This window comes from Myotis lucifugus, unplaced genomic scaffold, assembly GCF_000147115.1.
Source record: "Myotis lucifugus unplaced genomic scaffold, Myoluc2.0 scaffold_373, whole genome shotgun sequence".
Lineage (NCBI taxonomy): Eukaryota > Metazoa > Chordata > Mammalia > Chiroptera > Vespertilionidae > Myotis > Myotis lucifugus.
In genome coordinates this window covers 415,001-426,874 of record NW_005871421.1, presented here as the reverse complement: position 1 = coordinate 426,874, position 11,874 = coordinate 415,001, and the positions used below count along the sequence as shown (strand labels likewise).

The 11,874-nt window shown below is 54.7% G+C and overlaps 2 protein-coding genes across 2 annotated transcripts in view; both read left to right on the top strand.

The window, feature by feature from the left end:
* The window catches only part of GAL3ST3 (galactose-3-O-sulfotransferase 3), a 14,989-nt gene extending 11,537 nt beyond the window's left edge, over positions 1 to 3,452 (top strand). Inside the window, exon 4 of the mRNA XM_006101646.3 lies at positions 3,364 to 3,452. Coding sequence (XP_006101708.1) covers positions 3,364 to 3,452 — 89 coding nt within the window. The remainder of the gene's footprint in view (positions 1 to 3,363) is intronic.
* A 117-nt stretch (positions 3,453 to 3,569) lies between these two features.
* Positions 3,570 to 11,611, top strand: CATSPER1 (cation channel sperm associated 1). Its single transcript, XM_023765079.1, has 13 exons — positions 3,570 to 3,674; positions 3,806 to 4,163; positions 5,165 to 5,377; positions 6,276 to 6,389; positions 6,556 to 6,715; positions 6,994 to 7,085; positions 7,190 to 7,333; positions 7,496 to 7,559; positions 7,689 to 7,761; positions 7,878 to 7,938; positions 9,177 to 9,252; positions 11,298 to 11,412; positions 11,585 to 11,611. Exons 1-13 carry the CDS (start codon positions 3,570 to 3,572, stop codon positions 11,609 to 11,611), a joined length of 1,602 nt encoding a protein of 533 aa, XP_023620847.1.
* The last annotated feature ends 263 nt before the right edge of the window (positions 11,612 to 11,874 follow it).

Here is an 11,874-nt window from a genome sequence, read left to right as displayed (position 1 = left end):
ATTGTATGTATCTGGGGCAAATCTTGTGGAATGGTATGCTACTTACACACATCTCATACAGACAGCGTTCAGTGGCCTTACATTGGCAACGTGCAATCAGCCATGATGGGAGTAGCTACACTACAGATCATCAAACACTGCAAATCAGAGATTGACCTATTGTTTTGTTGTTCCCCTAGACCAGGGATCAACAAACTACAAGCCAAATCTGGCCCACCACCAGTTTTTAATAAAGATTTATTGGAACACAGCCACACTCATTCATTTGCTTATTGTTCTGAGGCATTTTGTACTACAATAGCAGAGTTGAGCATTTGCAGTGAAGGCTGTCTAGCCCCCAAAGCCTAAAATGTTTACTATTTGGCCCCTCAGGAGAAGCTGGCACACTCTCAGGGAGCTAAGCACACACCTGGAATAGGAGTGACAAAAACTGGAGGATCTGGTGAAAGCTGGAGGAGCGGCGGGCCCAGCTGCTTCCCCCCCCCCCCCCCCACAGCCAACAGGGTGAGCTAGCAAGTTAGGGTCTCCGTGGGTGAGCTGCAACTGCTCCTGGTGGCCCTGCGCCCACCTTCCTAGCGGAAAAGGATACAACTCCTGTTTCATGTCCACTCTCCAAATCTTGCACAAAATGTCACCTGTGGACCTCGCTATGTCAGGACCGCAGGGAAGAGGATTCTGGGAAACATGGTTTCAGTTTAGCTAAAAGGACACTGTGCAAATCCCCTGCAGCTCCAGATGTTAACTTGAATATCATACCCATGGAGGCCAATTAGCATCCGAGACCGTTAGCGATGAAAGTCCACACTCCGGAGGCCCTCAGACTTGTGCTGTGGTTATTTCCCCCAACCCAGAATTCATTGGGAGATGAGTACTCAGTAGCTGGCAGAATCCTCCCCAAGTGGAAATCCCTGGAATTGTCCTCCTACTCCCGCCAAGTTACAAACCAAAAGCAATACCAGAACCCTGTAGAAACTGCAGAGGTGAGCGCCTCCATCCAGGACGTGAGGATGCAAGGGTAGCGATTCCAGCCACATACCCTTGTAACTCACCTTTTTGCAGACGAAAAAGGAAACTTAATGATGTGCTGAGCCAATCACAGCCACAGTTCTCGGTTTGATCTTTACTGGAGAAAATTAATATAAACCCCAGCGACTGGTGTGCGGCTCTTGAACTCATGTTTTCTCTTACATGCCCATGAGTGTGGGGAATTACACTCCGTTTGCATTTACATGTCTTTACTGCCTTGCCCTGGGTTTTGAAACTCTTCTGCAAACTGCAAGGTCCAGAGTCATGATCGTCTTAACCACACAGAGAACACTATGCTGATACATTCAATTGAAGCCATGATGCTAACGGGACTCTGTGAGCAGGAAACAGCAAGCATCGTAGGTGCCTTAGACATATGTGTGCCAAAGTCAGAGATGAACTCTGTGCAAGTTCAAGGGCCTGCCATATCAGGAAAGTTCCTAGGGGACCAGATTCTTGGGAATGTCAGATACCTTCGTGTTGTTGTTGTTTTTAAATTGTTATTGTTTCAGAGAGGAAGGGAGAGGGAAAGAGAGAAATAGAAACATCAATGATGAGAGAGGATCATCGATCAGCTGCCTCCTGCACACCCCACACTGGGGATCAAACCCGCAACCTGGGGCACGTGCCCTGACTGGGAATTGAACCGTGACCTCCTGGTTCATGGGTCGATGCTCAACCACTGAGCCATGCTAGCTGGGCTGTCAGATATCTTCTAATGTGAGAGACAAGATCCTGTCCCCCATATCATACACCATAAACAGGAGCAATGTGTGGTATGTCTTTTGGGTTTTGGAGCCAACATATATAACCTTTAGACAAGGTGCTTTGACTCATTTACTAGGTAGCATATAAATCTGACTATGTTAGCTCTGGGTCTAAAAAAAAAGGCTCTTCAACAGTCCAAGCTGTGATACAAGCTGCCCTACACTTGGGCATGCTGCCTGGTAGATCCACGTGCCTGACTTAGGTGTCAGCCAAAGATGCCATGTGGTGCCTCTGGCAAGTCCCGAGAGGAGTATCATAGCTATGACCCGAGGAGCCGTGGCCTTGCTAGCCTCTGCCAACGATTCTTCTACCTTCTGGAAAGCAGCTTCAGGCTTGTGACTGAACCTTGATAAAGACTGAATGCCTGATTTATAGACACCAAGTGATTATCGGACCCAAATGTTCCTCATGAACCGAGTGTTCTCTGAGCCACGGAGTCGTGAGCTTGGGTTTGCACAGTGGCATCTCACTGGAAACTGGAGCGGTGTGTGCATCGCTGGGCCCAAGCACATCCAGAAGGCACAGTGAACCACCAAAGCGGGTGCTGGGAGTCCCCATGGCATTTGTTTCTATGGCTTCACCTCCTCTCCCTTAGTTTACACTCAATAGCTTCAAGGGGAAGAGGCGAAAGGACAGGTCTGATTTATGGAAGGCTTTGCACAGGAAGCCAGTGCCAGCCAGAGTGGACAGCTTCTGTGTACCGCCTATTTCGAGGGGTCCCTGGAAGATGGTGGTGACGGAAAGAAAAATCCTCCCCGTGGGCAGAATATCAGGCAGCACATGTGTTACCCACTTGGTGCAGAAGGAAGGGTGGCCTGTGGTGCAGACTGATAGGAACTCGTGAGCAGTATCTAATGGGCTGGCGATTTGCAGAGACTTGGAAAGAACACAGCTGGGAGCTTGATGCCATGATAGTCTAGGAGAGAGGCCTGTGGCTTCTTAGAATATAGCACAGAAGACATTCATGTCCCATGTAAATGCCCATCAGGAAGCAATCAGCGGAGGAGTCCTTACTAGATAAGATGGCCCAGCCTATAGATCCGATCAGCCTCTTTCCCCAAGAAAATTGGTGCTTTCTCTGTGAACCCATGGGAAGGGCAAAACCACAAGATTTCTGTATGTGATAGGAGGTTTCTCTGCTCTTTGTCCAGCTTTGCCATTGACCTGATGGCTCACGTTGGACCATTCCCTTCCCTTTTCTTGACCTTGGTTTCCTAATTTTACAATGAAGGGTTTAGACACAACGATCTCTGATTCTGAACTATATAGCCCAACAGGAGGCATTTGAAAATGAGGCCTGGGTGGGGGGCGGGGGCCTGCTGGTGACATCATAGAGGGGAGAATTCTGTGAGAGGAGTCGGGCTTTCCTGGAAACCCCATTGCCACAGGTTAGGTGAGAAGGACAAGCCAGGTAGGATCCTGCTAGGCCTATGCCTTGAACTCTTCTTGTTCAAGGGTTCCCAGCATAGTCATTGATTAACCTTCGATGGCAGCAAAGGCTCAAAATGAGACAGACACCAGTGACTTGGATGTGCCCTCCCAGCCCAGCTCATCAACCACGCACCACAGACCACGTCATAGTGGAGCTCATCGCCATCTTAGGCCCCATGGTCGCCGTCGCCATGGTGTGTCCCATCATCGTGGTGAATCTCACCTAGACTCCCCTGACAGTGCCTTCTCCCGCCACTCCCCCAACCCCTCCACAACCTTGGCCTCGAATGGGTCTCATGCCACTGACCTCTCCCACCATACCTATGAGAAGGTACCCATTCATGATGAGCACCGCCGTGGTAGCAGGAGACATCATGGTAGGCCCCAGCACGTTAGTGAATCCTACCACCCAAGGGGGTCCCACCACCATGGTGGGCTCCATCACGAAGGTGAGCCTTCCCTCTCTAAAGACGGCGCGTCCTCCGAGCTAGGTGAGTCCCATCACTCTGATGCTTACGACCACGGCAAGCGCCATCATCATATAACCCACCACCACAGAAGGCCTCTTCATCATGGAGAGAGCTCTTCCCACCATGGCATATCTCCAGACCCTAGCGAGCACCACCGCGGCCACTACAGTGACCACCACCATGGCCACCGTGGCCATCCTGGTGAGCACCACCGCAGAGAGCTCCGCCATGGGGAGCACCCTAGTGTCAGCTCCAGAGACTTGCACACAGGCCTCAGCGTGGCCGGAGTCAGCTCAATCTTTCTGCCTACCACGGCCCGCAAGCAGAGCACGGCCATCAGCTTGACGCGCTCCCACAGTGCAGTTCGCTCCCGTGCCTCCAAGAGCTCCAGCAGAGTCCATCCTCTGGAATCCTTATCTAGAATCTCAGAAAGCTTGACTGAAGATGAGGAAGTTCAGATGCACAAAAGTGAGTCTTTGCCCACCCCCCCACCACCACCCCCGTTCCAACTCCCACTGCCTGGCCCAGGCTGCAGATCTAACTCAGGCCCTGCACCAACCTTGCGCAGATCATGAGGCTTGACTCTCGCCTGGAAGAAACTTTTCATTGACTATTCACTCAACAGACTGTTCATCAGCCAATCTTTTCTTTGTAGAATTAGGCACCTCTTCAGGCCGTCGGTGGTTTGTTCACTCAGTCACTGCTTTCTTCATTTGCACGTTCACTTGTCCAGCATTTCCTCTTATCCAATATGGGTGCCTGGACTACTGGGGCCCAGGCAGCACAAGGAAGACCAGCCCTCAAGGGGCTCCAAGGCTGGAGGTGGTTACAACCAACCAACCCAGATCATCCAGTGATGGAGGCCTATCCTTCATGTCAGAACATTTGTGGATTCTATTTGTCCATATTTCCCACGCTAAGCCATGAGCTTCTTGAGGTCAGAGTCTGGGGAGCAGTGCCTGAATGAGGGCCATTTGAGGGCAGGGGGGACCTTGGCTGTTAATGCACAACCCCCCCCCAAACTTAACCCCTAGGAGCTCAGCAAACATGGCAACAGCCCCACAGACAAGCAGAGTGGAGTGAATGTCTAATGGAGGGGGTAGGGAAAGTAGCCCAGAGAAGATGTTTCAGCAGAATCTTCAAGGGAAAGGGAGAATTTACCAAGAGGATGGGGTGGTGTGGGGGATTGGGTTTTCCACAGGTAAGTTGCCATGTGAGTAAAGAAAGGCATGGGGGTGTGGGAACATGAGCCCTCAAAACATGTTCCAGCAGACCGACCCCAAGTCCCCCACAGGCGGGCCCCTACCATGGGAGGAGTTGGGCCTGTGGCCCAGTATCAGTTCATAGAGGCCCCTTCGGGAGTGGAAGGCAGGCAAGCAGGCAAGCATGAAGAATCCCAGCGCGGCTGACAGGAGGCCTGGCATCCCCGAGCCCCTCTTCACAGACTTGACTTTCTGGCCCCCTTATAGACAACAAAACCTCGCGGGGCCACAAGAAGGCGCACAGTGGGAACTTCTGCAGCAAGCTGTGTGAAAATTGTTGCTCCCACTTATTCGTTCTCCGGAAAATGCTCAGTGTCCTGACCCAGTCCCTGTTCTTTGACGCCTTCATCTTCATCGTTGTCTGCCTCAACATCATCATGCTTGTGGCCCAGACCTTCGCTGTGGTTGAGGTCCGGGGCGGTAAGACCCGGGGAACCCCGTTCATGTGGAGAAGGGTATTGACGATGTTTCAGACCTGCTGTCGGCCTGGCCCAGTGCCCACTGATTTTATTTATTTTTTTAAACACTTTTTTTAAAAAATTTTATTTTTATTGATTTCAGAGAAGAAGGGAGAGGGAGAGAGAGATAGAAACACCAACGATGAGAGAGACTTATTGATCGGCTGCCTCCTGCACATCCCCTACTGGGGATGGAGCCCGCAACCCAGGCATGTGCCCTTGACAGGAATCGAACCTGGGACCCTTCAGTCCACAGGCCAACGCTCTAGCCACAGAGCCAAACCAGCCAGGGCTGCCCACTGATTTTATATAAATTAGTAAAGCGGCTCAGAGAGAGAGAGCTGAGGTCAGCTAGGCAGCCGAGGACAGAAAGGCCAGCTAAACCAGAGGAGTGCTGTTTGTGGCTATGACCACTAGAGGGCGTATTTGCTCTAAATATGCTTTGCTGGGCAGCGTGGTGGGAACCCAGGTGGGCTAGAAGGGCCAGAAGATTCTGAGGAGACCCAGGAGGGGTGAGAGTGGCAGCCCTTAACACCCTGGGGAGCAGGGTGGAGGAAAGGGCAAAAACTAGAGAGAGAAGTAGAATGGCCGATGTTACTTGCATGGTCGCTGGTTTGGCTCCATTTTAAGCATTTTACTGTGTTCAATGCCTTTCATGCTCATGAAAAATATCGGGCAGGCTGTTATTATCGCCATTTTACAGACAGGAAAACTGAGGCACAGAGCAGTTAACACACACGGCTATTGGGGCAGAGTCAGGCTCTCCCTAAATGGCTGTGTGTAAGGTTCCCGTGGGGAGGAGGAGAGAGGGGCCAGGGCCGCTGGCGATGACCCTGAGCAAGCCCCTGGTGTCCCCACAGCGTGGTACTTCATGGTCTTTGACTCCATCTTCCTCTCCGTCTACGTGGTGGAAGCTTTGCTCAAGATCATTAGTATGGGCCTCGACTATTTTTATGATTCCTGGAACATTCTGGGTGTGTAGAAATGGGGTGTGTGTGTGTGTGTGTGCGCGCCACTGAACTGCCTAGGAGAGGCTGAAAACACAAGTGCCGGGCAGGGGGTGGCGGTGTGGGAGGGCTGTGGGTCTGGGCTAGGGGCCTGGGCAGGAGCCTGTTACACTCAGGCACCCTGTGCCTTCAGACTTCTTCATCGTGGCCATGGCTGCGCTGGAGTTCACACTCGTGCAGCTCAACTCCCGCTCCTTCCAGCGCACCATCTACAACCCAAACTTCTTCAGGATCTTCAAGGTCTTCAGGAGCCTGCGGGCCCTGAGGGCCGTTCGAGTCCTGAAGAGGCTCAGGTCAGCTGGGCCACAGCTGCCCTCCCTGGAAGGGGGGACAGAGGCCTGGACTCCCGGGGGGGGGGGGGTGTGCTGTGACCTGTTGCAGGGATGGGGGGCGGGGCTGCAGACTCCAGCCTGCTTCTGGCAAGCCTCCTGCGGGTCCATTCTCTTCACTTTCCAGAGAGGGGCTGGGACTCTCCCAAGTCAGGGACTCCTGTGCTCAGTGTCAGCTCTGGCTCCCGGGCACAGATCCCCACCTCCACCGACTCAGCCTCCCTTTCCACCCCTGCCCACAGCTTCCTGACCAGCCTCCAGGAAGTGACCGGGACCCTGGTGCGGTCCATGCCGTCCATCACGGCCATCCTCGTCCTCATGTCCACCTGCCTCTGTATCCTGAGCTGTGGGGCTGGGGTGGAAGATGGCGGTAGGAACCCGGGCAGGGGGGCGGGGTCACGTAGGCCCTGCGAGCCTGGTTCGGCCCTGAACCACCAGTCCTCTTCTCGGTGGTGCTCCGGGGACTGTTCCGCCAATCTGACCCCAAGCGCTTCCAGAACATCTTCACCACCATCTTCACCCTCTTCACCTTGCTGACTCTGGACGACTGGTCCCAAATCTACGTGGACAGCCGGGCCAACGGTGGGGCAGGCCCCGGCTGGATGGCGGGCGGGAGGCTGGCTGGGTGGGCAGACCCTGAGGGCTGGTTACCCCATCTCCAAAGTGGGGCGTTCGATGCTTGCTGGGCGGTGCTGTTGAGGGCCGGCAAGAAACTCACGGTTCCAACTGCCCGCTCTCTCCCAGGCGCCGGGTACATCATCCCCATTCTCATGATTTACATCATCATCCAGTACTTCATCTTCCTCAAGTGAGGGTGCCGCCCCTGCTCCGCTCCCCCCCCCCACCCCGGGGGAGCCCCTCCCCAGCCCCCTCACCCAGAGAAGGGTGCTGCCTCTCCTCCAGCCTCCTCCAGAGTACCCCACTGTCCCCCCTCCAGCCTGGTGATTGCTGTCCTGGTAGATAACTTCCAGATGGCACTGCTCAGAGGCCTGGAGAAAGTGAAGCAGGAGGTATGGAGGGGGTGGCGAGGGACCCGTCAGAGAGACAGGGGAGAAGGCACGGAGGGAGGAGGCTGCTCCAGGTCCCGCAGGCAGGGCCCTGACAGGACCGAGCCTCCTCTTCCCAGAGGGCCGCCCAGATCCAGGCGAAGCTGCTGACTGAATCGCTGATGAAGCTCAACGAAGCAGGTATCGGCCCTCCCCTCCCACAGTCAGACCCGGGATTCCAGGCTGGGCTGCGAGTTTTAGAATCTGAGACTCAGGAAAACGTTCAAAGCTTAGAACTTTGGTCGAAAGAGCACTGAGACCGTCCTCCAAAAGCCAATTAAACTGAGAGTCAATTCTTAAAAGACCGGTTGGTGAAATGACTTGATTAGCCAAATGATGATTTACCAAACACTCGTTTCTGTTAGTAACTTAAGTTTATAGCAGTGGTTTTACATGCATTGGTTTCAGCTGTCTGAGGGCTTTGTCAAGGTCAGATACACACTTGTCCAGAGTCACTGTGTGTAGCAATTTTGTTTAGAATCTGAGCTCCAGAACCCCACTCTTAAGATCATTAACACCAGCCCTGACCAGTTTGGCTCAGTGGCTAGAGCGTCGGCCTGTGGACTGAAGAGTCCCACGTTCGATTCCGGTCAAGGGTATGTACCTTGGTTGCGGGCACATCCCCAGTAGCGGGTGTGCAGGAGGCAGCTGATGGATGTTTTTCTCTCATCAATGTTTCTAACTCTCTATCCCTCTCCCTGCCTCTCTGTAAAAATCAATAAAAAATATATATATATTTTAAAAAAGGATCATTAACACCAGAGGAATAAGGGTCCTCAGGGGTCACCTGGTCCTCCATCTGCCCACTCCATCAGGGACAGACACTCAGTGAAAAAGAGATTAAGCAAAAAGAAAAGTTAATTGGTTCAAATTGTTTAGCAAACCGAGAGTGCAGGGGCTTTCAGGAGCGGCTGGGTCCGGGACTTGAATGGCGGTCAGGATTTGGTCTCCTTCCCTCTCTCCGCTCTGCAGCCCGCTGCACGGTTTTGTGCTTAGAGCGGCCCCTCCTTCGTGGTGGGAAAATGGCCACGCGCAACTCCGATCTCAAACCCTCGGCTTAGCCACCTCTGCACTCCCAGGGGAGCCCTCTTCTCCGGAAGCTCCAGCAACGTCCAGAAATGATTCTCTTTTGCTCCAATTGACCACCTGCATATTTCTGAACCAATCCCTGTAGCCGGAAGGATAGGCTGTTCTGATTGGTCGGGCCTGAGTCTAACCAACAAGATTGCTACACACGCCACGCCTGGAGAAGTGATTTCTTTGAGGGCATCCTGGGCCAAAACTCGTTAGCCCTGTTTGAAAACCTCCCTGACACACGGGGCTCCTCCGCTCCCTCTCGGTCAGGCGCCCCCTTGACCGCCCCCCTTTCTCTGCGTCAGAGCCTGAACAGGTGTTGAGTGAACACAGTAAACAGAAGCTCCTCATCGAGAAAAAATTTGGGGCCATGACCACGAAGTAAGGAGACCTGCAGGGAGGGGAGGCCTTGGGTCTGAGGGGCGAGTGGGGGAGCCTGACCAGTGGGCGGGCAGGGAAAGCAGGTTGCCCACCTCTGTGAGGCCCTGTGAGTCTCCAGGACCACAGATAGGACACAGACTAGCACCTGTGCAGGAGGGCCCTACCCTTAAAGAGCTGTGCAGGGCCATGGAGGGGAGGTGGACTTCAGCCAAGTGGGGGGATGAGGAGGGTGGGCCAGGGAACAGGCTGGTGGGCACCACCTCGTTTCTGTTGACTTGCGTGGTGAGCTGGGGCAGGACAGCTGGGGGTTCAGGGCTGTGCTGTGGCTGGGAGACGTCGGCACAGACTCCTGCTGCCTGGCTCTCGGGCCTGGCTCCCAGAGAGCCTTCTCTCTGAAAACTGGGCCTCACCCCGCTCATCCGGACTGGCTCCAAAGCAGCGGACAAGGCGCCTGCCTCCGGGCACCCTCCCGCTCTCCTCAGCCACCAACACAGGCCAAGCCCCAAAGGCCTTCCGTGATCACGCCTCCGCCAACCTTGTTCGCGGTCATTGCAGCCACTACCACCCCCTCGCACCCTTGCTTCGCCCACACCGTTTCCCAAGCAGAGCACATACCTCTCCACCTCCGGGCCTTTGCCCCATCGTTCTCTCTCCCTGGAATGTTCTCTGGCTGCCAATGCCAGGCTCGGGTGGCCAAGGGCTGGGAGAGCTGAGTTCTAGTCCTGCGCACTTCACCTCCTGGCCCCAGGCCGCCCTCCACGCTCCAGCTCCTGGGCCCTCGGTGCCTCTGCCATACGTTGCTCGGGGGCCTCATGGCCTCCACACTCCTCCCCACCAGCCCACCTCCACCAAGAGTCCTCTGTGTTGTTTTCGTTTGTTTAAATCATTTCCCCCTTTTTCACTTAGAGCGTGATTTCTGTTTTAAAAGCAGTTTCGGCTTTTCTTTCTTCCTCTGATTTTGAAACCCTATGAGGGCTCCTGCCTCCCTGAGGATGAGGCCTGGGCACCTCGCTTTGACCTTTCCGGGGTGTGTCCACCTCCAGTCAGTCCATCCATTCCCCACCCCCCTCCCTGCGGCCTGCCCCTGCCCCCCAGTCTACGCCCTGCTGCTCTGGAAAAGGGAACTGGGGCCTGACTGAGCCTGGCAAACCATCACATCTCTCCAACCCAGCTCAGTGGCACTCCCTCCGTAAGCCCGTCCTCACCCCCACGGGCCGTGCCCTGTGTCAGGTGTATGGGGTACACACACCAGGTTTGCTTTTCTGGCTCCGACACAAACTGCGCTTTTGCAGGCAGGGGTGTTCTTGTTCATTTCTATGTTCCTGGAGCACCTTGTAGTGTAATTGATTTCCGTGTGATTTGGCCGGTGGATTTGTTAGGCGAGCGCTGAAGGCGTTATGAATGGGCAGTAGGGTGGGCGAATGGGTGGGGGTTTAGGTGGATGGCTGACTGCACAGCATGGTGAAGGGGTGGGGTGGGTTCAGGGCAGAGCAGGTGGATGGAGGGATAGGTCAGTGAGTGGAAGGGTGGGGGCGGTGATCGGATGGCAAGTGGATGGCTAGGCAGATGGGAGGAGGGATGGAGGGATGGAGGGTTGGAAGGGTACACAATTAATACCCTCTGTGGTACAGGCAGACTGGGATGGGGGGCAAGGCAGAAAAGTTGTGGCCATGCTGGAAGTGGAGGTCTAGAGTGCTCTGAGTGTGTGTGTAGGGGGGTGGGCAAGCAAGAGCCACCTGGCCTAGCTAGTGTGGCTCAGCGGTTGGGCATCGACCTATAAACCCGGAGGTCACGATTCGATTCCCAGTCAGGGCACATGCTCAGGTTGCTGGCTCGATCTCTAGTAGGGGGTGTGCAGGAGGCAGCCAATCAATGATTCTCATTGATGTTCTAGCTCTCTCTCTCCCTCTCCCTTCCTCTCTGAAATCAATAAAAGATATAAAATAAACAAGAAGAGCCATCTGGGGGGCTCTGGGGGGCTCTGGGGACCAGAGGCCCAGTCAGGCAGGTTGGCCAGGACTCACCGCTGCCCCCCACTCTCCTAGGCAACAGGAGCTCCTGTTCCATTTCCTGCAACTGGCCACAGCGGTGGAGCATTATCAGCAGAAGTTCCGTTCCCAGGCATCCGTCATTGATGAGATTGTGGACACTGTGTTTGAGGTGAATCAGGCAGGACCAGAAGGGAGGGGCCCGAAGGGAGGGGCCGGGGGTAAGGTGACGCTGGAAGGCCAGACGGGGGACTGTGCCCAGAAGGAGCCCTGAGTGACAGTCCCATGGGCGTTGGAAAAGGCAGAGGCTGGTGGCTCAGCCACCCTCCCATCCCACCCCACAGGCTGGCGAAGACGACTTCAGGAAGTGATCCCGGGACAGGGACAGCGGACACAGACTTCAGCCTCTGGCCAGCTGCCCACGGGGTGGGTGGGACAGGTCCCAGACCTGCTGGAATGATTGTCGAGGCCTGCAGAGCTGGACCTCAACAGAGTTTTCAAACCCCAGCAGGCTCTGTGTCCTCACTGTGTCCTCATGGGCACGAGACAGCAGAACGGTGTGTATGCACGTGAGTGTGCACACCCAGGTGTGTGCGTGCGTGTTGCATGCGAAAGGTGCTGTGCGTGGTCTCCT

Coding starts and splice junctions, on each gene's coding strand:
- CATSPER1 (XM_023765079.1), top strand. CDS start 3,570: ATGAGCACCGCCGTGGTAGCAGGAGACATCATGGTAGGCCCCAGCACG. Junction 7,334..7,495: donor CGTGGACAGCCGGGCCAACG/GTGGGGCAGGCC, acceptor GCTCTCTCCCAG/GCGCCGGGTACATCATCCCC. Junction 7,560..7,688: donor CAGTACTTCATCTTCCTCAA/GTGAGGGTGCCG, acceptor TCCCCCCTCCAG/CCTGGTGATTGCTGTCCTGG.